Below are 26567 nucleotides of genomic sequence, written 5' to 3' on the forward strand. Positions count from 1 at the left end.
AGGAACTTGCAATTGCTGCTTAAAGCTCTGTGCTTCATTTCAAATTAAAATACAACTGGTTTCTGCTACCAGGCATTGGCTTTTCTAGGCTTTTTTTGCCTGTACTAAAAAGACCATCCTCCTTTCGAAAGCCCTCATATGACTAATCAATCCCTCTTGATTCTTTCTGGGATTCTAAACAGACCCTGCCCTGTCCATGCCCTTCAACTGAAGTACCCTTCTGCCCAAGTTGATGAATTTTACGACTTTCTGCCACTATTCCTGGAATTTTTGACATTGTTACTGAAGTGTGAACCCTCTCCCCAGTGTCACAGGAAAGGTAAAATTGCCTCCTTATTCACCTTCATACCTGCCTAGTTTGCATCTATCAGAACTGTGCTCCAATTCCTATTGCTCAGGGCATCGTACCCATAGGTGCTTTGCCTCCCTAGCTCCTCTTCCAGGTAATTTATTTCCAGGTACAGTTCTGCTTGTGCAAGGAGATAATCAGATTCTGGCTGCACCGGATGTAGGCTTGGGTTATCACTCCAATGTTCCCCACTTGCTCATTGCTGCCCTCAGATACGGAAGCACAACCATGTGTTCAGTCACTATCTGACCAGTTTCAGACAGAATTATCTAATGAAAACATCTCCAGGAAGAGCTAAGCCACCTTGCTCTTAACAGAATCAGGCTGGAAGTGATTACACAGGCATTTACACCAGTGACTCTAAGAGGATGGTGACCTCCAGCAAAGAGGACAAACAGGGGAGGGCTGACTGAGGCCAATTATTTTTAACCTGAATCACCATAAGGAGCTGGATCCCACCAGGCACCTAACACCAGGTGCTGAAGCCTGGATCACTTCAAGCCAGTGCTGCTAACACAGGAAGTAGCTATGCTCTCCCCATGTTTCCCTCCCAAGCTGTGTGGCTGTAGAGCAGGGAGCTAATACCAGTAAACAACCATTATCAGTCCTTTCAGGGGCCTGATCCCTTGATTCCTGGCACTAAATGGCTACACAAGCACTGGTGCTGGCACAGACAATTGTGCAACAGGCAGGGTTGCTTCTTGCAGTGCCTGCACCTTCTTACAATGCACATGAAGCTGTGCTGTGTTCCAGCTGCAGTTTCACTATTCCCAGATAAACAATTCCCCTTTGGCTGTATTAAAATGTATGTTATCTGAACAAGCCCCACTTGCCCAACAAGCATGGTCGCTATGGCAAGCATGATTTCTAGTCATAATTCTACCAAAAGTAATGTAATCTGTGAATTTATTAGTTATGCTTTACATTTATTTTCAGACTAGGCATACAATTATCTGCTCTGTCTCACTGAAGACTCTATCTTGCTCAGTTATCTCCCTCATGATGTAATTTGTGTTCTTTTGCTATAGGTACAACAGCAAATTCAACGAATTTGTTTCAACATTAGTACATTCATGCTTTCAAGAAACTTTACTTTTGGCACAGACACCTCCTTCTAAATCAGAGACTCCTCAGTTACTGAGAAAACATGGTGTAATTTGGACAAACCCCATGAACAATAAACAGAAACTCATTCTAAATTCCATCAGCCTGTGGAACTGTCTCATCTCCCTCTACCAGTGGAACCTTCTCCTAACCCTAATCCCAGTAATCTCCCCACATTATGAGTTACCAATCCCAAAGAGCATAAAGTCATTTAAAAGAAAACACAGGGACCAACTGATCCTGGCACCCAGTTCCATCTCCTGGAGGAGCAGATTAGTGAATTCTCTCAGAAGAATCAAATCACGAATGGTGGTTTTGAGCAAGCCACGAATCAAACCTCTTCATGGATACTGTGATGTGTTAACACTTGCTTGTTTCAGAGCAGCTGCCTCAATACCAGACATGATCTAAACACAGTGCTTAGGTTCCTTCAGTAGAAAGGAGAAATAACAGCACCCCCTCAACAACAAAGAATCTCATCACACTTTAGCAGAGTGTGACTAGCTTAGACTACAGAATCACTGAATCCCAGGCTAGTTTGGGTTGGAAGGAACCTTAAAGCTCCTCCAGCTCCAACCCCTGCCACAGGCAGGGACACCTTCCACTAGAGCAGCTTCTTCCAAGCCCCTGTGTCCAACCTGGCCTTGAACACTGCCAGGGATGGGGCAGCCACAGCTTCTCTGGGCACCCTGTGCCAGCACCTCAGCACCCTCGTACTGGTGAAAATGAATTAATCTTCAACCTAACGCTAGTTAATACCAGTTCGCCCAACTGTTTATTTCTTATTTCTCTAAGAATGCTCAAGCTTCAACACAACTTCATAGGAACCAGTCCTCGAACAAATTCATTGCTATACTGCACCCACAGAACCATGTTCAATTATCCTTAATACTGTATGTTCAAAGCACACAAGAACTGGGAATACCACAGTTGGAATTTTCAGTGCAACTTTATTTCTACTTCTTCAAACACACGCTAGGATCTCACATGACTACACATCCTTTTTTCCATGCAATCTTTCAGCTTTCAGTGTACTGGATGCCCAATGAGTGCATATTCAGCAGCTAATAAATATTTTCTATTTCCCCACTGTTCCTCCTGGACTAATCAAATGTTGCTCAAAGCTAGCTCCAAATGAGGAATTAATAATCTTCTCATAGCCAGTCTAGATTGCTCATCCCAAAACATCCGAACACTTCACAAGCAGGAATTTGCAACAAGAGCTGGACCAAATCCAGGATTTCTGCCTCACGGAAAATTTTAGTGTTTCCAACTGGTTTTCATTGTGCTTTGAAATGAAAACACACTTGTGCAATGTCTGTAATCTCAGAATTGAAATAATGAATTTTACAGTTCTGCCAGGGGTAAAATACAACTCCCCAGGGTAGCATTCAGCTGCTGTAACACCGAAACTGGCTGTAATCACCTGTTTGCTCACTACGTGCCTTTAACTTCTGGCAAAAAAGCTTTGAGAGAGGCAGGAATTGCATGAAAAAATAGGATATGCTCATGCAGACAAGGACTTGCTGATAGTCATATCCAGGATGCTATTTAAAGCAAGTTTTAAATGAATTTCCCAAAGTTTGCTCTTTTTTTCACACTAAAAGTAATAGATTCTATCATATTGTGTTAAAACTGGAACAGCTCATCTGCAATGCTGGGATGTTTGGATCCATCACAAAGATCTTTGCCACTTGAGGTAATGAAGTAGCTGACAGCAACTGCAGATTGTCACTGTATATGTAGACCAGCACAAGCAAGCTTGGAAATTAACTGAAACACTGAAAGAAAGGGTGAGGACATGGAATTCTCTCCAGAAGGTCCTTTTGCTATTGCTGGCAACAGCAAACTGGAGAAGTGAAGGTACGTTCTGCTCCATTCCCAGTTCTGGAGGGCTGCTCTTTAATGGCAAGACTTTGCTATCAGATTCCCCTGCATCATCTGCCAGGTGTCTGTCCTTCCCTCCCTTCTGCTCACCCCAGCTTCTTGCTGCATTCTGATTTAGCCAGCCTTGTTCTCTTTTGGTTGCTAAACACCAGCAAAAGGAAATCTTAAACCTTAGGCAGCTTTTTCTGTAGCAAGCAAAACGCTGTGAGAGAAAGGACTTCACTTTAAACCTTCCCTTTAAAACCTTCCACGGGAAGATTCCCAGCACTTCCCACATTACACAGCCATGTTTTTTTTTGAGGCTCTTCAGTGACCATTACTGAATCTTTTCACCCTGACTTTCCTCAATAAATTCCCACCAAATGGATGCACAGAATAATGTGAGAATGTAACATAAGGACTTATGTATTGAGCAAAATCAAATTATTTCTGACATATATTATCTCTGACAACTGACAGCTGTAGATGCTTGGGCAGAAAGGGTAAGGAACAGGGATTATAAAGTCACGCTCTTCCTGGCAGAACTTTCCAGCAATCAGCTGTTCTGCAGTCCTCTGAGCAGGAGGTTTTGGCTGGACCAATTAAACTGAATTGGAATCTGTAATTTTACCTAATCATTTCTTGGAACCCATTGATACTTCTGGCCTGGAACAATGAGTTCCACAATTTACCTGTGTACTGACCAAACATGTGCCATCTTTCGCCTCTTTTCAGACTTGCTACCTGACTCTTTCTGTGCTACCTATTAATATGTGTAATATGGAAATTATTGTCCCATTTCACCTTCCCACAACACTTCTAGTTTCACAGAGCACTAGCACACCCTCTGCCACTTCTTTTTTAAGAAGAGTCTGACTCTATTTGTATGTCATTGTCTCCTTGTCATCATTTTCTATGCCATCATTGCTACTGTTTTTAAGACTCTGTCTTTTCCTTAAGCATTCAAGATGTGGCTGCATCACAGACTCACTCAAAACCTACAATACTGTCTTTCCTCAGTTCCTTCCTTTACAATAATTAACATTTAATTGGCCTCACTGCTGCTCAGCATTGACTTAACCTTATCAAAAACGTATCCATGGTGTCTTTAAATGTTCCCTCTGCAATATAATTATTAACTTGACACTCCTCATTCTGTATGTGTATTTAGAGCTACACTCCCCTGCGTATCCTAATTTAACCTACCTTGGGATTAGCCTGGGTTTAGTTCTCGTGCAATTTTTTGCTCTGCCTTTCAGATTTGACTGTCCTGAATAATTTTGTACCATTTGCTCCTTCTGTCTCCTCACTCACCACCTCTTTTTTTCCAAATCACTGCTGACTGCTGAACAGGTTTAACCAGTTCTGCTCCAGTTATGGTTCCCTATTGTGAGAACTATTTCTTGTACTTACTAGCCCAAGAGTAGCCCCTCTGTCTTCCCTCTCATCAGCTTTATTTCTCCAGGTAGCTTGATTTTAGCTCCTGGCTGAAAGATTTTCAGAAAGCTAAAAGCTGGATAATCTTGCTCCACATTCCTCTTGACTTCTCCAAAGAACTCATAATCGATTTACAGCTCTCTTAAGTCTCTGCAATGGAGCAAGATGGCCTGAGAAATGGCTTCCTAAATCCTTCCAAGACCTTTGATTCTTTGATATAGCATGCTCATCCAGGTATCTGACATTTCTATTCTACAACACAGTTTCTATCAACTTAGAATTACCTTTTTTGCCGTTCTGTGCCTCAAACAACCCCCCCTTTTTAAAAGCCAGTGTCCAATTTGTCAGTGTTCATTCTTCTGGGTGTACAACAGATTTAAGCACTGGATTACATATCATCATTAGAGGCTCAATGATTTCATTGCTTCTGAAGAACATCTGAACAAAGAGCACATGGCCTTAGTGACTTGTCACTGTTCAATTTATCAGTTTGCCTAAAAGCTCTTCCTATTGACTCTCAGTAGGAAACTGTTTGTCAGACACAGACACACACGTTCACTCCTGAACGTTCAGCTGTGCCAACTGAAGGCATCACTGTCTCCACTTATTCCCACCACTTCTCCCAGAAGTCCACGTCCAGTAATCTGCCAGTGAGGCAGTGTGTTTGAGTGCTTCTTAATATGCTCCAGGCAAAAGCAGATGGGTTAAACAGTCTAATTGGCAGTTTAGGTAAATTAACCTGGCTGTTTTCCTGGAGCTAATTAGGAAACATGGAAACAAAATGCTCCATTTGCCAACTGATGGGAATGGCAACCTCTGGCAGGCGATGGGTTTGATAAGCAGTAGTGGGCAGTAGCTTAAACCACCACAGAAAAAAGCCAAAGATCTGGAAGAAAGCCTAGAATGGGGAACCCCTCTGACCTTTTCTGCAGCATCTTACATTATGTAGCCAGCGTCTGTGGGCTGGCTCTTTTATGTGCCTCATTTACACCACGATCATATGTTGTTCCCCCCTTCTACGGGCTCCAGCTCCTACCAGTTTTCCTAAAGGCATTATTAGTGTTTCTTCACTTAGAGAGTAGCCCATCTGATTTTCCTTGATATGACTTTAAATTTAATATGTATGACTTGCTTTCCCAGGTTGAGACTCTCTATTTTTATAAAACTCATTTTAAGAAGAATGTCTTTGATACCTCCTTCCAGTGTGTTATCTACAGTATAAGTGCTCAGAAATACATCATCATCTTCCAGGAAGAGAATAATTCCGTTAGTTTCACACCATGTGCAAGGTCTCCCAGATCAATGGTGCCGTATTCTCCTGAATCCTTGTGGCTGCAAACATCTGTCCACAATAAAAGAGCAGCAGCTGGATGTTGTAATCAGGTCACTAAGGCAGAGCAGTACTGGTAAAGCTGATGTCACCTGCAGTTACAGCACACTCCTCCCTGCCTTCAGGAGACATTTTTCCTCCCGTCTCTGGACTCCTGATTTATGTCTCTGAAGATCTGTCTTTCCACTCTCACCTGTGTCCTCAAGGGTCAAGAAATGGCTCTACACTTTTTGGCTCCTAGCTCTGCCTTGGGAAATCTCAAAACTCGGAAGTCCTTTCACCACAAGTATCCTGCCCCGCAGCACATTGCACATATCTACTTCAGCCCAGGGCTGGCTCTCTCCTTGCCCTGAAGGGATGCCTGAGGACACATTCTCTGGTATAACCTCTGGACTTGGCTTCTGCAGGAAGCAGGACCCCAGCTGCTCAGTGGAACAGCTGGTTGAGGCTTCAGTCACCACTGTAAGAACACAAAAGCAATGCCTGCTTTAGGAGACAACACTGCATCATTTACCTAGCATCCTTCTCTGCTCTGACCACAAAGCCAAGCAGGAGGGAACTTCACGAAGCAGACTCAGAAGAGAAAATGAAGGTAACGGCATGCAGGATGTAAAGTGGGATTGAATCAAATTGTTAAGAAACAGCGAGATTCCCCTGACAGACACCAGCCCTCATTCCTTCCCCCGAGAGCTTGAAAGCTGGTTCTCAGCTTCTCAGCGCAGCTCTCTTCCAGCCTGCTAATGTATGACCAGGCAGGAACCCTGCCCGGCAGCAGGGCCCTCCTACACCCCCTTCTCACGCCAGCGCTGCGAACCTGTCTGTTGCGAGGTCAGCGAGGAGAGCCGCAGAGCCCTGTGCTCTCTCCTGGCGTCCGGCAGGGACCTGAGCCAGGCGATCTGCCTGAGCAGCTGCAGGAGCAGCGCACCCAGTGCCCCCTGAGGAAAAGCAGACACAAGTCAAGGACAACATCCCCGCTCCCTCCCTCTGTCCCGTTTCCATGGGCAGCTTGTCCACAGCTCTGGGTCGGCGCGCCCGCTGCTCCCACCCCTCTCACAACACAAGGTCCTGTGGTGCCAGCACTCCCAACACAGCCCGGGCCCGCCGCTCCTCACCCAGGTGACTGCCTCCAGCACGGAGTAGCGGGGCACCAGGCCGGGCAGGGTCTGCCGCCTTCCTCCTCGCTCCCGGCCATCCTGGGGCCGTCCATCCTCACAGCCGGGCGCCCTACAACAACCAGGAAACAAAACACGGTGAAGGCCGCGGGCACCCTCGGCACCCCCGCCCCGCGGCGCGCTGGGCGCAGGGGTCACCCCGCTCTCCCTGCAGGCCCGCACCGCGGGCAGTGCGCAGCCCGGCGCGGCCGCACTCACCGCTCGGTGCCCGGGCCGGGGCCGTCGGGAGGGGGCGCGGCGCAGGCAGGGCGGGCGGGGGGCGGCCAGCAGCGGCTCAGGCCGCGGCCCAGCAGCAGCCGCCACATCCCGCCCCCGGGACCATAGAGAGGGCGTGTTGCCGAGCCACAGCAGCTTGGGCCATAGAGAGGCCGCAGCTACTGAGGGTATCGGCTCGTCCCGGCGGCGCAGCGGCGGTCCGGCACCGGGCGGCGGAACACCGGGCAGCGGGGCCGAGCCGGGCCACACGGGCAAAGAGCAGAGAAGCGGCTTCGGCCGGCCCGAGCCCGGCCGCCGGGTGGGGATAGAGCGGCGCCGCATCATGGAGACGAGCTAGAGCGGCGCCCGGCGGAGAGCGGGCACGGTGCGGCGGCCCCTGTGCTCCGGGCGGGCCGGGATGGAAGGGGGCCGAGCAGGGCCCGGGGACAGCCCTGTGTGAAGGGGTTACCGGTTGTGCTGCAGGTGCGGAGCCCCGAGGGGAGCCCTGGGATGAGGGCTGACGGCGCGGGGCCAACACAATGCTGTGTGCCTGAGCCGGGGAATACCGGGTAAACGGTGCAGTTTCCTGACCGAGAGCAGCTTCCAGCAGCGGGGTCGGGGGACACTGGGGTGATGGGATGAGGAGAAGGACTTGGGGGTGTTGGGTGAGGAGAAGCTCTCCATGACCCGGCTTCAGTGTGCGCTTGAGCCCAGAAGCCCCCGTGTGCTGGGCTGCACCCCCAGAGCGTGAGCAGCAGCTCAGGGAGGGGATCCTGCCCCTCTGCTGTGCTCTGGGGAGACCCCCCCCGTGCAGCCCTGATCCAGCTCTGGGGCAGCAGCGCAAGAGGGACCTAAAGGGAAACCTGGAGAGGGGCTTGGGACAAGGGCCTGTAGGGACAGGCCAAGGGGAATGGCTTGAACCTGCCAGAGGGGAGACTGAGCTGAGCTCTTAGGCAGAAGCTCTTCCCTGTGAGGGTGCTGAGGCGCTGGCACAGGGTGCCCAGAGAAGCTGTGGCTGCCCCATCCCTGGCAGTGCTCAAGGCCAGGTTGGACACAGGGGCTTGGAGCAAGCTGCTCCAGTGGAAGGGGTCCCTGTCCATGGCAGGGGTTGGAACTGGGTGAGCTTTAAGGTCCCGTTCCAACACAAACCAGGCTGGGGTTCTGGGATTCTATGAATTAGACAAGAAGAAACTGTGTACTGCAAAAAAGTAATTCTAGGTTTTATCAGAAATTCGCTCAGTTAATCTTCCTGTAATCACTGATGTGATTAATCATATATGAGAAATGGGTATAAGTGGGGAGCATTTGAGAACGGGAATGTGCAAAATATGCATTAAGATGCAGTTGCAGTTTGGGCTGTGCATGAACTTGCCCCCACCCCTTGGTGGTGGTCGGTCTTACTTTGTGACTGCCCATGCTGCCAAAGGCCTCCCTTGGCTTATATCTGCTGTATGTCCGTGTGTTTCAGTGGCGTTGCAACAGATGGCAGAGTTCCCAACCGAGAGCATGCCATGCCAGCATGAGAAAAGGATAAACTTCCTATTCTCCTTTCCCTGGTGCTTTCCTTCAGAAGTATGACTATTGCCGGCCCTCTGCTCATTCCAGCTGAACAATGTGAATTTCTTGTTCATTTCTTCGTTCCACCAGTGCAGAAATTCTTGGTCAGTCTGGCAGTTCATCTCTCTTCACAGAATATGGTGTTCTCTTTGCTGGTAATTCCTGTTAGGAACTCGTAGTTGTAGTTCAGTATTATCCATGTTTTATGCTTGAATGGCTGCAAGTTTGGCTCCAAGTGTGGCTTTCCAGGAGATCTGTAATCGTTCTCTTTCATCAGGCTGAGCGCTTGCTTCAAACTGCCAGATTTCTTCTGTTTTTCCATAGCTTTTATTTTGTTGTAGTGTCATATGGGACACAAATCCTTTATCCTTTTCACCCCAGATTTGGCTTAATACCTTAATTACAAAGTCATTTAGTTGTCTCTTTTAGTAAATGTGTCTCTAATTGTCTCGTGTTAGTAGGCTGGTATTTGCTAAGCTACTACAGTTTGTTTGGGGATGAAAATGACATGCAAAATAGAAATATCAGCATCTCCACTCTATAATCTTGCTTTAATTTTCTTGCTCATCAAGTTGATATCGGTAATTAATGCTCCAAAAACTAACACTGCATTTGTTGGTATTGGTTCATCCAGGATCTTCTCAGCTAATCACTGTATTTTTAATGCTGTTTAGTCCTAATTTCCTTCCAGGTCCCCAGCCGTTTGGTGTGTGAAACTCTGTCTTTTCTGCAACTGGCAATTCAATAGCAGAGCTAATCCGGTTTGATTCATATCATGAACAGGAGCTGAGCAACATCTGCTGAAACGTTACTGCACATTTGTGTCTTTTACTTTGGAGAAGAACCAAATGCAGATGAGATGGGAGGGGATTTCTGAGACACGAGGAGGACTGTCCAGAGCAAGACAAGTTGAGAGATCTTTGTTGTGGATCTAAGCTGTTGTGGAGTAATGTGACTGAGGGATTAAATATCCCAGAGGGAAATGACTTGAGCTATGCAGGCAGGAGGACAGTAAGTTCTGCACAAGGGCTGCTTCTTTTGGCTTTCCAGCTTGGCTAGTTTGTGTCCTAGCAGCTTGCAGTCAGAGGGTGGAAAGGACATTGAGAAGGAAGAGGCAATAAGCCATGAGGGGTTACTGCAGGTGCAGAGGGCCTTGATACAGCTTTTCTGACCAGGCAGAGACTGGATTGGGAACAGCCCTGAGGAGAAAAATTCTTCCTTGTGAGGGTGCTGAGGCGCTGGCACAGGGTGCCCAGAGAAGCTGTGGCTGCCCCATCCCTGGCAGTGCTCAAGGCCTTTGGATGGGCTTGGAGCAAGCTGCTCTAGTGGAAGGTGTCCCTGTGGCAGGGAGTTAGAACTGGATGAGCTTTAAGGTTCCTTCCAGCATAAACCTTTCTATGGCTCTATAAATCCATGACTGTTGGTGGTGGGATTTTGCTCTGTGCACCAAGTGTGCTGAGGAAGTGGCCGATGTCATTGCAGGGCCACTTTGGAAGGTTGCAGTAATCAGGAGAGGATGGTGATGACAAAAAAATGTCAAACCTCACACATTCATTACTCAAGGGCAAGAAGAAGGATTGGAGAACTCTGAAACCCTCTTATTTAGCTTGTGCCTCTGGGAGGTGGTGGCACACCTTCTCCTGGAAACTTTTAAGTGTGTGAAGGACAAGAAGGCGATTGGAAGAGCCAGAGTGGATTTGACAAGGGCAATCATTCCTAACCAGCCTGATTGCCTTCTGTGATGAGACTGGCTCGGACAACAAGGGGAGAGCAGTGGGTGGTGTTTACCTTGTTGTTAGCAAGGCCTTTGACATGGTCTTCTATAGTATCACCTCACTAAACTGGTGAGGTATGGATTGGGTAAATGGACTATAAATTGGATGGAAAATTGCCTGGATTGTTGGGCTCAGATGATGGTGATCAGTGGGCTGGCACACAGAATGGACGAGAAGAGGCTGAGAAAACTGTTATCACACAATATTTTTAGGAAAAGAAATACTTTGTGCCTTAGGGGAATAAATACTGTGTTCCTTAAGAAATACATTTGTTTTGGTGGAAAGAGAAAATCAGACTGGTTGTAGAAAGCAGGTTATAAAAAAACATAAGTGACTTCAGAATGTATATAACCTTCTAGAGCTTTGAAAAACCTTGCAGTAGAAGGCACTCTTTTTATTCACTGGTTTAAACACCCATTGATGTCAGTCCCCCTGAAAATCCAGACAAAATCAACATATCTCCGAGTTCTTGATTATTGCTTTGAGGCACATAGGCCCCTGGAACTTTGTTCCCTGGGTGCTGGAGCTGTTGCCTCTTGTCTCATAGTGGTCTTCTAGTAACTTCAGTTTTCATCTGTGATTTTCTGTGTCTTGAACAAAGTCACTTGGTGGAACCTGAAAGCTTTGACACACAGCAGGTTTTTTCTAAAGCCAGAAATTTATGGCTACAAAACTCAAGTGTACAACTTTGATGAAGTAGACTTGAAACACTTGTAATTACAGATGATCGAGTTTCACAGCTCGCAGACAGAAGAAAATGTGTTTGTTTTACTTTATTAGATTGCTTCTAATACGTTCATACAAACCCAAATGTGCATATACACACTTTGTCAATACTGCCAACTGCAATTTATAAAGTTTTATAATTTTTTTCCACTAAGTCACTGTATTGGGAAACAGACAACAAATGCAGGATCTATGCTAAAGATGGGAAAGCTAAATTTCCAAGTAAGCAATCTTGTGATTTCTCTTAATAAGTTCATAAGGGGCATTTTTGAGGAAGTCTTAATCAATCGTAGGCCTAAACCCTCTCTTAATGGGGCTGTATTTTTCTAACAAGGAAGTAAGAAAAAGAGGTATTGGGGCATAAGCTGTATCTCGAGCTGCCCTTTCACTCTCCCCTGACTGCTGCAAAGCCCCTCAGTCAGTCATTGTAATCCAGATCTGGAACTGGGAGTGTGTTTTGGGGATATATCTTGTTGCTTTGTGATGAAGGCCCTGAGAGAATCTCTTGGTGTTGACAGCCCCTGACAGTAAATGTCACATGAATTCGGAGGGAGCTTAGGGACTTCTGGTGACTGCTATGAGAAGAGACATGGTGACAGAAAACCTGATTGATGAGCTATGCCACAAGTAGAGGGAGCACTGAGTGGTGATTGCCTATAATTGAATGGTCTGTGGAAGTTATTTCTGGGGTTCCTATGAGTGGTGACATGCACTCCAGAAGTGTTTGCACAGGGGAGGACTGCAGATTTTAACCCTGGTACTCAGCAACTCCTTGTTAATGCAGCATTAACAGACTTTAAAACTGTAATGGGCTGCTTTAGCTTCATGGCCAGCATAGTAATGAGCCAGTCGACAATCAGAGATGGTCACTCAAGCAATTACCTTTAGAAATGTTCCTTTGCCTCCTCTTTTTAGTGCTTTCTCCTCATGGCTCAGCTCTGTGATCTGACAACATGGAGACGTTGATTATCAAGGTTCTTCCTGACTCTGACAGTGCACTCCTCTGACATGGGCTTGTTGCAGCCATGTTAAACTGATGCTCCTGGCATTAAATGGGAATGGGAGATGTAGTAGCCCACTTACCCAGCAAAACATCTGCTCACACTGACCAATTAAATTGGCTTCTCTCTCATTAAAACCCTTGTGCAGACTCTGGTATGTCACAGATCTTTAAAATCTCCATTATGAATTCCACTTTCTTCTGGGTATTTTTAGCTTCTACTTGAAGAAATGATTATTGTCTCTTGCACTTAAACATATCAATTTTGGCTCCACAGACATCTCCTCTGGGCCACATTCAAAGACCTGAGCTGACTCCAACTGCTGAATCCGTAGGGAGGTTTTCAACACAGCCTGAAGCGCTCGGACATTGGAGCCAGGCAAGAAGGAAGAGGGGGAGAAATTCAAGCCCTCCCCACTTCCCTTTGGTAAATCAGGAGCACATCCCTTACAGATTTACTTGGTTGTGCCAATTTAATGTGATTTCTTCTGAGGGCCAGGAACCACTCAAGGGAGGCTGACAGGTTTTATCAACAGAATGGAAACTGAAGTGATAAGGTGAGAGTTACTGACCTGATAACTAACAAACAGAAAACTTCGGTGTCCCTCAAGCTAAATATTGCACTCAGCAGGTAAGTAAAAGATGGCAACAGCTGTGGTCTTGTCACTGAGTGGGAGTGTGGTTTAGTGTAGAGGAGCAGGAGGTGAACTGTGACAACAAACACATTCAGTTTGCTACAGACTATTTCCCTCTATTACTTTTAATGAGAGCTAAACTCCAAAATGCACAATGGGACAATAATATTTTAGATAGAAGGAACTCTTCATACAGCTCCTAAATTCTAGACACCCGGTTGCAATTAAAATCATTGCTTGTGTATTATTAATAGCTCACCAGTAGTTTAAGGCTGTTATCAGGTATGGGACCAATTGGTGCTGGCCGCTGCACAGCTGAATGAAGAGTAGTGCTGGCCTTGAAGGAGCTGAGTTAACAACCTGAACCCACAGTGCTCAGAGGAGTTTGAAAAATGAGAGGAACGTGGACAGGAGCTGTGTTGAATGCAGCAGTGTGGAAGCTGGCAAAGCAACATGGCTGGGTTGCTGTAGTCAGATGTTAGTGAATGCTGCCTAAGTGGGGTTTCATTTAGTTAAATTCTGAAATTGCAGTGTGTGAAGGGCAGATTGGAAAGGAAGCAGAGACCTCTAATAAATGCTGATTTACAAGTAATGGGCACAAAAAGTACTGCAAGTATGGCAGTCTGTTGTTCTTGCTTTTTCCCCTTATATTTTTTCTTTTCCTGAGAACATGCCGGGGGTTGTGTATGAAACGTAGTCGTCGTAAGTCTCACACATCCCTTGAAATTCCTGTCTGACAGAATATGAAGGCTGTAGCAGCTGAACAAAAAGGCACGCGACAGAGCTCTTGTATGATGTCCGTCTCCCCTTTCTGGCACCTGGCCTGCTCAGTACAATTGGGAAAGACAAATGGCAAGTGATTGCTTCCTATTCAACTTCTGCAAGCTAATTTTGTTTTTCACATGGCAGCAGTTTTGTACTCACCACGTTTGTCATTCTGCCATGTATTTTTTCTTCTCCCTGTTGCAGTTCCTCTCCTGTTACAGTTCCTTTCCTTTATAAGGTAAGGGCACCAGAACTACATTTGGTATTTGAGAAGCAGACGCACCATGAATTCATAGAGTGGCAAAGTCATACTTTTCTCTCCTAAGAATTCTGAACTTTTGCTTTTCTTTTCCTGCCTGCTGTTGAGCACCGAGGTGATATATTCATAGAACTAGCTATTAGAATGTCAGGATGCATTTTCTAAATTGTGCAAACCAGTTCAGAGCCCATCATTCTGTGTGTAAAGTGAGTGTTGCTTTTTGTGGATAGGTAGATTATAGCTGTCAGGGCTGAAATTTATCTCCCACTTTATCATGAGGCTTACTCAATGTCATGAGATCTTTAAGGTTTGGTAGTAAATACTATCCTAATTAATTGATGTTTTCTCAGAAATCTTCACTGTTCCACCTTCTTTCCGGGTCATTTGTGAACACAGTGAACACCATGGACCTTAATCCCCATGGGATTCCACTGATGATCATCCTCTAATGTGAAAACTCATCCTACAGTCTAATATTTTTTCCCCTCAGTATTATTTAACTCTGTGAGGGTCTTACCTGTAGTCCCTGGGTTTTTAGTTTATTTAAAAGCCTTTGATGAGACCTTCAGTGCCTGAAGTTTCTGGAAGCTTGATGTGAGCTGGAAATGCAAAGGGAAATTTCTCAGCTGGATCTCTGTTATTTACATGCTTTTGACTCCTTCAGAGAATTCCAGCAGATTTAGGAGGCTCAGATTCCTTTCACAAAAGTCATATTTACTTTTCCTTAATGTGTTACTTTTATTCATGTATTCAATCATTCTGTTCTTTACTAGAGCTTCAGCCAATATGACCAATATGGACATGAGACTTAGTGGTCTGTGGGTTCTTGAATCACCACTGGATTTCTTTTTAAAAACTGATTTGTTATTAGTTTCCTTCCAGCCCTTTGATAATCGCAGCAATTTTCAGCAAAAGGTTACATACTAAGGGGATTAGCTCAGATGATTCATATTTAACATTCCGTAAAGATCGTGCATGAATCTCAGGCACTGATATGTTGTTACTCAGTTTGTCTGGTTGTAATCTACTCTTAACAATCTTAAATTAAGACAAGCCTGTTGTGAATGTCTTATAAACAGGGTCCTGGCCTCAGAGTTTCTCTGAGGTTCTCCAGGTGAAGAGAGATGTAAAAAGAAGAGTTTGTAATCTTTTGCGATGGCATTATCTTTTCTGAGTGCTTCTCTCATACATGGCTCTTGCAAGCTTCATGCTCTTGATGTGTTCCAAGAAGGATTTCTTGCCTTTTTTTTTATTTCTTTAGCAAATAGCTTCTAAATTCTTTCTTCAGTCTATGTTATTGTGCTTTTACATTTAGTCTGCCAGGATTTATGTTCTTTTTAGTTTTCCTTTTTCAGACACCACTTCAGCTTTTTGCAGTGTACGTTTTAACTTCCAGCAGCCTCCCTGATCCTGCTGTTTTATGCTTTTTGTTTTTCTCTCAAGTCTTTTTTGACAGGTTATATGCATTTGCTTTGAGCCTCCAATATAGGATCCTAAAACAGTCTACCTGCCATCTAAAAACGTTTTACCTTTCTGGCTGCCACTCTTAGTGTTTTGGTTTTTTTTAACAGATTTCCCCATTTTTGAATTCCCATTCTCTGGAATCAAGCACAACCACTGCATTTGCCAACATTTCTTCATTTCAGAATATGTCGTCATGAATCAGATAAAAGGATTAAGGGTTTGAGCCTAGCCCAGTCTCTAGGAAGCCTGGAGATATTTGTCATTAACTTTTCACTGATGTTAATGTCACTAATTTCATTAACTGAGAAACAGGGAAGGAAATGGCTTTGCCAGGGCTGGAGGTGGTGGGATTTTCTGCCCTGGAACATCAGCTGCTTTCTCCAACCTACAACAGAGAAAATGATGGGTAACTGGAAAATAAAGCAGCCTGGGCTGGTCTGTGCCACTGCAGTTTGATGCTAACTAGGTGGGATGGTTTGGGCAGAGCCCATCTACACTGTGCTGGTCGGAACCAGAGTGCAAAAGTAGAGTCACAGTGATAGTGTCCAGTTCCCACATTAACAGATGCAGGATCGATCCAGTGTACCAAGAAATCCAGCAGGACAGTGTGTGGATGCAAGTATCTCTTCCTGTGATAATGCCAGAGAATCAAGAGCTTAGACTACTTCATTATTTCAGTCTGCATGTAACAAAATCTTGGATAAGGTCTGACCAAAAAAGGACTAAGACCACAGTTAGTAGAGCCTGCTTTGGTAGCTGAAAGTACCTGTAAAGCCAGAGTGAACCAAATGATGCTGGCTACAGTGCAACTGCTGCCTAGCATTGACTGCTTAGCAACAGGGAGAGTGATATGGATGCAGATGAATTGAGTGTTTTCTGAGCAAGCTGGGTAGGAACAGAAGTAATTAGCTGCTAGCTGATGAAAAGGCATGCTTAATTATTAGTATAATTATAGATATAATAGACCAGGAATTATTCAGTAAAAGTACGAAAGCCAATATGTTACAAAGAAGGTAATCAGAATGGGAGAGAAAATGACAGCGGTGTGAATTCTGGAGAAGAAACGTAATGGATTAAGGTGATAAATCTGGAATCTTTTGGGTTTCCACTTTCTGACAGAACCGAGTTTAACAATGGTGTAGGGGTCTACAGAGCTAACAAGGTGTGTGGCTTGTATTATTTCTGGTTTTATATAATGTTGATTTATCTGGTCGTATGCCAGTGAAATTGAGCTATATTTTCATAAATCTCCAAACCTGCAGAGATTCACAAAGATCTTTGTTCTCCCTCCAGCAATACTGGAAGCACAACCATTTAATTTGATGGATCCTGTCAGAAGCTCAGCTATAGCTGGTTCTGCTCAATATTGGTAATTGATTATAATTATTTGAAAAGGCAGCATTGCTTTCCCTTGGCACCCTGAGAAGTAGTTGTGACTAAGCAGACATGCTAGCCAGCTGCCCTGCCTGGCCAATGCATCTTAAACTGTTTTCAGTGCCTGCTGGGGAGATGGCTGGAGATAACAGGCTGAACTGTACCAACAGAGATGTTAGCAAGATGATGGATAATCACTGAAATGAATAATCTGGGGAAGGTTTTAAGTACATCTCTTCCAATGTCAGAACAAACGTAAGTAGTTCTGGTCCTGCTTTTGTGCCAGGGCTTCGAGTGAGTGCTAACAGTAGCAGCAGTGATCTGACATCTTCTATATGCATCTGGAATGGAGAGGTCCAAGAGATATACAATTTTGTCTAAAACTGTAGTGGTTTCTATGGCAGTGGAATGGTTGACTCTGGCACCAACAGCTCTAATCTAGACTCTTGAGTCTGAGAGTGGTGGTGCCAAATGATTACAAACCCTTTTGCCCACTGCACTGGTTGGAAAAGAAAATCAAGATACAAAGATTTTACTGAATTACTGTTTGAGGACTAATTATTAAAATGGTTTTTGATTAATGAGTTGTGAGTGAAGCTGGTTTGGCAAATAGCATTTTGATAAGGTATTTGCAAGACAGATAGTCTTAAGATGGTGCGATGAACGTAAAACACTCTAACCTTAATGATGATGTTAATGCAAAAATGATGTAAATGTGCATGAGCAATTACTGCATGAAGTCACTGGGGTACATCAGGACAAATTGAGTACAGACAAACTCTAATCAGCACAGAATCATTGCAGAGTGAACCTGATAGCAACCTCAGGTAATCAGTTGTTCCATTTCTTTCTTCCATAACAGAATCAGATCTTGCTCATGACATTCATGGCTTCTTTCTCTTCCATTTTTGTTGCAGACTTTTATCTGCTCCAAGACTGTTACTGCACCTGACTCTGTCAGGCCTGCTATTGCATCTCTCTGTGGTCTTCTCTTTTGAGCATCTCCTAAGTCTCTTGATTCAGGACATGTTTTCCAGACCTCTAACTGTTACTGGTTTTCTTGCTGCTTGGCCTGTCACCCTTTCTTGAGGAGCGGTACCAAAGACCGGATGTTGCTCTGCACTGAGGCGTTACTGAGTACAGCAAAAGGACAGGCAAGATGTCTTACAGGTAATTCTTCTGTTAATATATCTATGTAGTTTTCTCTTTGCTCAGGACAATAACCCCTGTTCAGCTTGTGATCTATCAGAACCTTCAGATCTATTTTTTTCCCAGAGTGCTTTCTGCTCTGCTTTCTGTCCTCTATTTGTGCGCTTTACTCCTGCCTAAGTTAAAACACTATGCTTTGTACAATTGAGATGATTCCTGTATTTATAGACAGCTTGTCCAAGTTGTCAAAAATTTGTAATACTGCTATCCCAAATGTATTTGTAGCCACTCTTTGCAGATTTAAGCTTGGCAGATTTAATAAACACACAAACCATTCCCTCATCCAGGCTATCAATAAAATATTGAATGGAACTTATGAACAGCTGAGTAACCATTCAATTTGTCCTTTATATTTCACAGTGAACCATTGGAAAACTACTCTCAGAGTGTGGATTCCAGCCCGATCTGTGTCATGACTTCAGCCAGGGCATTCTTGCACTCATCAATGTCGTGTGGGCCTCAGTGACATTGAGGTATGTGGTATCTGCTGCTGCTTCTTTATCCACAAAGTGTCATCCATTGGAGAGTGAAATTAGATTGAGTCAGCTTGTTTTGTTCATGAGGGATTCATGTTGACAAGTACTCATTTCCGTAGTTTCTGTGTGCTTAGAAATCATTTGTGTTCTTCTGGTGTTTTCCTGGGTGTTAAATCTTTTGGTATCTTCATTATTCTGTTGGGTTTGAAGATGACTGCTGGTGGTTCCAGCTGTTTGAAAGTGTAAGGACTCTGTGGACAGTTGTGAAGGCAACAGAAACAAACCTTTCAGTAGGAGAAACCCTGGATCAAATGTGACTTTCCTGCGATAAAGCACAGAGACACAAAAGGTTCTCAGCAGAGTGGTGGAAGGAATATTTTAACAAAAATAAATGATTTTATTTCAGTCTGAGAACTTAGGATGCAAATCAGATGAATTTAAAAAAACAGATTTCAGGCCAGCTTGAGAGAATTCTGAGCAGTTTGAACTACAAGTCTGAGCAGTCTTGTAGGAATGTGGCCAGGGTTACATGAAAGAAGTTGGGGAAACCTCAATTTTGGGTTGCACTGACTTCATAATAGATTGGTAGTGAATGTTTAAGAAAATAGGAATAGAGATTAGACTAAATTTCATAACCTTTTAACCCAGAATGCCTGGATCTCCTCAGCAAAGGGTTTTCTGAACTCTAATATATGCTCACTGTTGACACGGGCTTATCCACAGAACAGAATGACCTTTGCACAGCTCTATGAGAAGTGCGTGAATGCTAAGTTTTAGTATCTCCTGTTCACTGTGCCCATGTGACTCTGAGGTTGATCTTGCCAAAACAAGGTATTAGGCTTTGTCTTGTAGCCCTTCTGCTGGAGTGTTTGATACTGTGTGTATGGGAAGTGTATGTATATTTATATAAACACTCCAGTGTGTGAGTCAAGAAAAAAGGAGTATACATTGCATTGGTATGAATGATTTGCTGTTTTTCAGAAACCTTGATTTCACAGAATCCCAGACTGGTTTGTGTTGGAAGGGACCTTAAAGCTCACCCACTTCCAACCCGCTGCCATGGGCAGAGACACCTTCCACTAGAGCAGGCTGCTCAAAGCCCTGTCCTAATTTTTGCTTCAATTCGGTATTCTAATGGGTGAAAATATACCACTCTTACCTATGCTGTGTGTCAACAAGCCTTTGGGTCAGTACCATTTCCACTGTGCATTTTGTTATATAGAATTATCACCATGGTTGTGCCTTGAACTGTTTGAAGATGGGACTGCTGGCAAATAAGGGAGCTCAAAAATGTCATCAAACTCCTAAATAGAGGCACATGTATTATTCCATACTGGCTGCAGGAATTAAGTGTGAGCAAGGGGTCCTGGTATGACTCTTCCTTCTTTCATCCCTTTTTTTCACCATTTTCTGCCATATAAGTTCCCTTCTACTTCCTGGTCCTTTACGCTTAAGGAGCTGTAGAACTACTCTAGGAGTCATTCGTGTGTGGATGCATTCTTGCTTTCTGTTATCGTTTGGTTTTGCATGTACCCTCCACAGGCGGGGGACGAAATGTTCTTGGTGATGAAGCAGAGGCACATGTGTGTGTACTGAAGACGGCATGCCAGGCAGTGCAGTACAGATTTTATAATACCCAGTGAGTCATTTCTTAATAGTGAGGAGCTCTGAGTATTAACTCTAGGTGACTTCCACCACAAGGCAGCTGTTAACACATTACTATGAATTTGTTGTGGGGGAAGAATAAAATTGCATAAGTAGCTACATTTTAAAGAGACAGAAATAATAATGACATTAAAATTGGCTGAAAAAGCCGGAGCTACAGTAACAATGGAACGTTTTAAAAATAAATGGATAGCTAGGAAGGGGTGTAGGGAGACATGCTGCTTGGAGATCACAGAGGCACCTAAGCTTGACAGTTTCTATGACTGCATGAAACAGAGAAACACAGCCAAGCCTCCACTCTCTCCCAGCATATTCTACTGCACAGCAATCAGGTTTAGTAACACATTGCTGAGAAAAAGACTCCCACTATTTAGTATTCATTATAGATGGCATTTTTCAGATTGCAGCTCAGCAGTGTAAACAAGGCACGCTGGAGGAAGAGTTGAGAACAGCATTTCTCCAAGCTCTGATTTATTTCTTGTTGATATTCACTAACTACACAAACTTATGGGAGCACCAATTTTTTGGAAGGGAAGGTAACTCTCAAACCACCACCATTCTCCAGCTTTCTTACAGGAAGCCAACACAACAGGAGGCAAAACACAATTCCTGCAGTAGGACAGGCGTGTGGCTCCCTTGTGAGGCTGAAACATCTGGTAGATTTGTTTCTGTGAGTCGTGGATCTGCAGGCCTGCCTGGGTTCTGCCAGCTGCCTGCTTTAGATTCCATTTATATTGCATTTTGTAAACCTTGTCTATGTGAGGAGGGAGCCTGTCCCCATGTACAGGGTGCTGCTCTGCTGGGACACCTGCATCTGTGTGCAAAAAGCTTCCCGAACAAACCAGTGTCCTAACACGTACCAACATCCTAAATACCATGAGGTTGACCAACCTGTGTCACGTCCAACACCAGCCAGTGACATAGCAGCCAGAGAGCTGTCCTGCCTGCATGCTTGCCCTGGCAGAGATGTGCATGACCCACGCTGCATCCCATGGGAGCTGGCCCCTCTTTTTCGGGAGTGAGGTGCCTTTTTCCCAGGTGAGCTGAATGCCAGCCAGCCAGAAAAGCAACACAGCTTTTCCATCATCCATGAGTCATTAATTCCTGTAAGCCACAAGGATACCAAGCACTGCAGCAGAGGTGGGAGCCGTGTGTAGGGAAATGCACATGGGCTTTCACCCCAAGCTCCCCATGGTCTCCCCAGAGCCTGCCTAGCAGCAGAAAGATCTGGCATGCTGAAGAAAGGCTGCGTATGACGGCTCTGCTCCATCTGTACTGCCTGTGTGAGCATAGAGAGCCTGTAATAATACAAGATCTTTCAGCTCCTATCCCTGAACGAGTGAGTTCACATCATTCTGCTGACACAGGTACAGTCTTGCTTTTGAATGCGAGTCCTCTTTTGGGAGTTGCTGCTCCACATTCCCTACCTCTCTTTTACCTGGCCCTGCTACAGCCTCCTCACAGACCCTTTTGAAAGCTTGGTGCTAGAGGTTCCTCTGCCCACCTCACCCAGCATCCAGTGCCGTGGCAGCGGCCTCCCCATCCTTCCCCTTCCAGCTGAAGGTGTTAGATGTACTCTTTCTTCCAAAGCCTCTCTTCTTTGAAAAAACCTTGGTGAATACCTATATTTTTTCAGAGAGATTCATGGCAGAGTATCTTAGGAGTATTTGATTTTCCCCCACAGCTGTTCACAGTAATACCTACCTTAAAAATGGGACCTATTCAAAAGTACGTGAGCTTCTTAAAAGGAAATTAAAAGCAGCCGCTATAAGGATGCAGAAGATGAGAAGCTGGATAAAACCACCCTATCTGAAGCTCAGAGCAATATATCACCGAGTGAAATAATTCTACAAGGGACCAAAAGACAATATTCTAGCAGCAGAATGGAAGAGAGTATTCGAAATTGGGGATTTCTGAGCAAATAAAGAAACTATTTAAATAAAAAAAAAGGAAAAAAAAAGCATTAACTGTGAAGCTGAATCTGTAGGGCAGATAAGGGAAGATTTTAAGGTGCAAACTCACTAATGGAATAGTAAAAATACTAGTAAAAATGTTTTCAGAATTGCCAGGATTAGGTACTTTTTGTGGAGGTTTGATCAACAGATGACCAATCTCTGCAAGGATTATTGTAAGAGAGGAAAGTTGCTGTTGGAAAGTGAACTGAAGCTTTGTGTTGGTGCTCGCTGTGGGTGAGATAGGTTATGCTCCCATGAGAGTCAAACTTATGGGGACAAGTGTAGGGAACTGTCTCAAATTAAATGACAATAAAATGCATTTTAGGACTAATTGATAAGATGAAGAGTCAGAAATTGCCAAGACCATATGGTAATCACTCAAGAGCTCTGGAGGAAAACAAATATGCAATTATAGAGTGACTATAGTATGTAACCTGTCACTTAAATCAGTCTCTCAGCAGGAGGGATGGAAGATGGTAAATGTGACAACAATCCCACAGAAGGTCCCCAGGAGTGAAGTGGAGAATTGCAGACTGACACATTGCAGTCTGTACTCAGGAAGTGGGGAGAAATGGTAAGAAAATAATGATGGAACGGATAAAACCCAACATTTTACCCTGGATTCTAGCAGAATGTCTTCACCAAAAGGGTTGTTGAGCATTGGAACAGGCTGCCCAGGGCAGTGGTGGAGTCACCATCCCTGGAAGTATTTACAAGATACGTAGATGAGGCCCTTAGTGGCATGGTTTAGTGGTGGGCTTGGCAGTGCTGGGTTAATGGTTGGACTTTATCTTAGAGGTCTTTACCAGCATAAAAGATTCTGTGATTCTATATCAGGGAAAGTTTTTCTAGTGAGAAACCACATTCCACAAACTTAATGGAGCTCTTGAAATAGTCTTGAAGATGCAACTAAGGTGGTCTAGTCATAACAACATAAGAAAGAGTCTAGTGGGCCGGCCCAGTGCACCATCTGCCTGCACTGTCCATCTATTGTTGCTGAGACTATGATTTTATAAGTCTCACTCATATTCCCCTTGGTGCCTTCTCTCTGAATTGAGAAGCCCCTTTAAGTGTCTCTTCCACAGCAACAACTAGAAATCAGTTTAATCTGGTTGATGGTTCTTCACAAAACTTGTAATTGAACTGTAAAATCCCATGCTATAGGATATTATGGATGTTCAAAGTTTACTTGTTCTCTGGGGGTAACAAGAAAAGTTAATGGAGAGAAGTTAAACATAACCTGTTAAATAGTAAAACCAATGATTGTGACTCAAAACGTCCCAAGACACATATTGTTAGAAACCAGAATAATATTCCAGGAAAGCACCACTGCATACCTGGCATGTTCTTAAACTCCTTCCCCAGGCATCTCTATTGAAAACCAGATGCTGCAGTAGAGGAACCTTTGATCTGACCCAGTGCAGTTTGTGTGCTTCGTTATGTGCTGTCAAAAGCAAATGAAACATGGGTATGAATGTAAACACTTTTGATGGCACTGCTGAACACTGAATAGTGAACGTTGAACTCATCTCCCCTCTCTACAAGCAAACAATAAATTTTTATTTGAATGCTAATGAAGATCTCATCACGGTGCTGCTGGGTCTCATCTAGGAATATAAAAAGAAAAGCTGGATGGCGGAAATAAAGAAAGGATCTTTAGAAAGGGATGTAAATGTATTGCAAATATTGATGTCATTAACCAGTCACAGGTCAAAAATATACTTGAAGCTACTAATGTAATATGAAGTAGATAAACAAGTAGGAAGAAGAAAGTTTCCTTACAATTAGTGCATCTGTTCTGAACTGAAAAGGAGAAATGTGTATTTCCTGTATCACTTTAACTCCAAATAAGCCAGGGTTTGTAGTCAAAAAGCAGATCTTCCTACAGCTATCTAATCTATTCCTGATCTCTTTCAGTTTTTGAGTCAGAGCTGAGGCAAGCTTCTTTTACAAATTGGTGTTGCAGTCTTCTAAAAGAGCTGTTCCTTGCCAGGAGAATATTACATAGAGTTCTGAGAAAAATGCAGGGAGTCAGCTTGTTTGAGAGCTAACTGATGCTTACTCACAACACTGATAAGCCTGACATTTACGGAAGAGTGCCACGATTCTCAGTCCAATGAAAAATCCCAAGAGGATGTTTTCTTTTCCTCAGTGATGCTTCACATTCTATTGACTCAGGATAAACTGGAGTCTTCTCAAGTGTTTTACTCAACAAAAATAATAATGTGGAATCCAACTCCTCCGCTTGAATTACGTGCAGATGTACTGGCTTTCCTTGGCATATTTATTAATGGTTGTGGTATGTTTAATGATGCTCTACAAGATGTCAGTGCCTTACATGTCATATTTCATTCCGGTAGTGTATTAAAAGCACTTAAGCAAGAGTTCTTGGTGCCTTGATTGCAATTACAAAAATTATGCTTGGAATAATGCCACTTTGCACTTCCATAGGAAAGCCAAAGCTTGTAGTAAATACCTGTTTATGATTTTAGGCAGTTTTGTGGCTGTTAGTGGTGTTGCATGTTGGTCTGTGCTTCGCCTTCCTGTAGCAACCATAATACCTGTCCGTGCCGGATTCTGCAGGAATAGGCCCTGCCTGAAGAAGCCTGTCAGAAGGCTTTTGAATGTTCAAGTAGATTATGTCAAGCAGTTCCCTTTTGATCATTATTATAAAGATATGTTCAAATGATTCTGAAACATTACCGATGCACAACTTTCATTGCAGACACTGTGATAATTAGCTCCCACCATATCATATTCCTTACCTAGGAATCCCATTATTCTTTTAATTATCTTTTTGACCAACTCTCGATGTACAAAGCTTATTTCTCTGTGGCTCATCTTTTAAAATAGACAAGAAACCCAAATAGTGGCTAAGAATTTTCTGACAGAATTTTTTTTTGGGGGGAGGGAAAATTCTTATCTATGAAAACTTGAACTTTTCACATAAACCTATGTTCCAGATGTCAGGAGTTGAAAAATCCATCACTTCAGGTGGTAGTTTGTTCCCAAATTTAATCATCACTGCTGTTAAAAAATGTGTGTTTCATTTCTGGTTTGAATCGCTTTCATTTTTCAGCCCTTAGTCTTTCTTCTGTCTCTGCTAGATTAAAAAGTGCTGGTTGATATTTTCCCCTTGTGAAAGCATTTATGGAATCGCCCCACAATTGAGCTGTTTAAGTTTCCCAGTTACATGTTCTTCTCTCCTCATATACTTTTTTATGACTCTTTTCTGCCCCCAATCTAATCTTTCAACAGCTTTAAATGTGAACATCAGAATCAGATACAGTAGTGGTTTCAGTGATGCTGTACCCAGAGGTTGAACGGACTCCTTATTTCTCCCCTTTTATCACACTTTTACCTTGAGTATTTGTGGTGAATTCCTTGCCCATTAAGACCTCTGAAGTTATAACCATTGCACTCCAAGATAGAGTTTTCTATTCTGTAAGAGCAGCCCATATTCTCTTGTCGGTTCACTGACTGCCTCTTCTTGAACTCACTCCTCTTGTACCTTGTATAATATTAAGTAGGGAACAGCCTCTCTCTTCTTTGATGTTCAGGATCTAATACTTCTAAAAGCAGTCACACTAGCTCCTATAAATTGGTTCTCTAACTCTTTTTTTCCTTTGTGCCATTATATCGATTTATTTATGAATAATAGAGGTCCCCATGTTTAGTATTCCACCTCTCAACATGAAGCACTCAGTCTTTCTCTGGTGACTGATGGGGTAACTTTACTCATATATTTACATTCTTATTGCCAGAGAGGTTCAGTGTGTTGTCTTTTCCATAAGAATTTGAGTCTCACTAGATTCCTTAGAACATTTTCTTTGATATGAAAAAAATCATTCACTTTTATAACTTGAACTATCTTTTCTGTAATTTGTGGCTGCATATTATTGTATATTATTGGTTAGGGTCTGTTGGGTTTGTTACTGGGATTTACTATTTTCTGCTATGGCAAGATGTGATTTTATTACCTGGGTTTTTTTTAATTGACACCCCCCCCCCTTTTATATACATGCATTTATAGCTCTTAATTTGAGGGACATCTTTGTTTAGCGTCTTAGTCCAATGTCGTTTTGATATAATAAGTCTTCACCTCTGAAATGTTGCTATCGCTGTTCTAAGCTTTTTCTCTGAACTCGCTGGGTACACAGAGTGTTTTTGTTTTACCAACCCTTAGCAATCTGTTTGCCTTAGCTCATGACAGATTTCCCCCAGCTCCCACTTAATTAAACACATCAGATATGT

General features: G+C 43.7%; 1 protein-coding gene and 1 long non-coding RNA gene across 7 annotated transcripts in view; one reads left to right on the top strand and one right to left on the bottom strand.

Moving 5' to 3' along the window:
• Positions 1-7677, bottom strand: part of DELE1 (DAP3 binding cell death enhancer 1) — a 19975-nt gene extending 12298 nt beyond the window's left edge. The window contains exons 1-5 of the mRNA XM_061353937.1: positions 7457-7677; positions 7199-7310; positions 6901-7021; positions 6407-6546; positions 4522-4525 (exon numbers count right to left, since the gene is read on the bottom strand). Of these exons, the coding sequence (XP_061209921.1) occupies positions 4522-4525; positions 6407-6546; positions 6901-7021; positions 7199-7310; positions 7457-7563 (484 nt within the window). The 5' untranslated portion in view covers positions 7564-7677. The remainder of the gene's footprint in view (positions 1-4521; positions 4526-6406; positions 6547-6900; positions 7022-7198; positions 7311-7456) is intronic.
• Positions 7678-11323: 3646 nt separating this feature from the next.
• LOC133212471 (uncharacterized) overlaps positions 11324-26567 on the top strand; it is a 28557-nt gene continuing 13313 nt past the window's right edge. For 4 of the 6 annotated variants that reach the window (XR_009725489.1, XR_009725491.1, XR_009725488.1 and 1 more), the window contains exons 1-3: positions 11324-11733; positions 12789-18178; positions 18578-18690. This is a non-coding gene — a long non-coding RNA (uncharacterized LOC133212471). The other 2 variants (XR_009725493.1, XR_009725492.1) reach the window with 2 other exon arrangements.

This window comes from Neopsephotus bourkii, unplaced genomic scaffold (assembly GCF_033783945.1).
Source record: "Neopsephotus bourkii isolate Nb327-2 ecotype Australia unplaced genomic scaffold, CSIRO-AGI_Nbou_v1 NB_716, whole genome shotgun sequence".
In the NCBI taxonomy this organism is placed as follows: Eukaryota; Metazoa; Chordata; class Aves; order Psittaciformes; family Psittacidae; genus Neopsephotus; species Neopsephotus bourkii.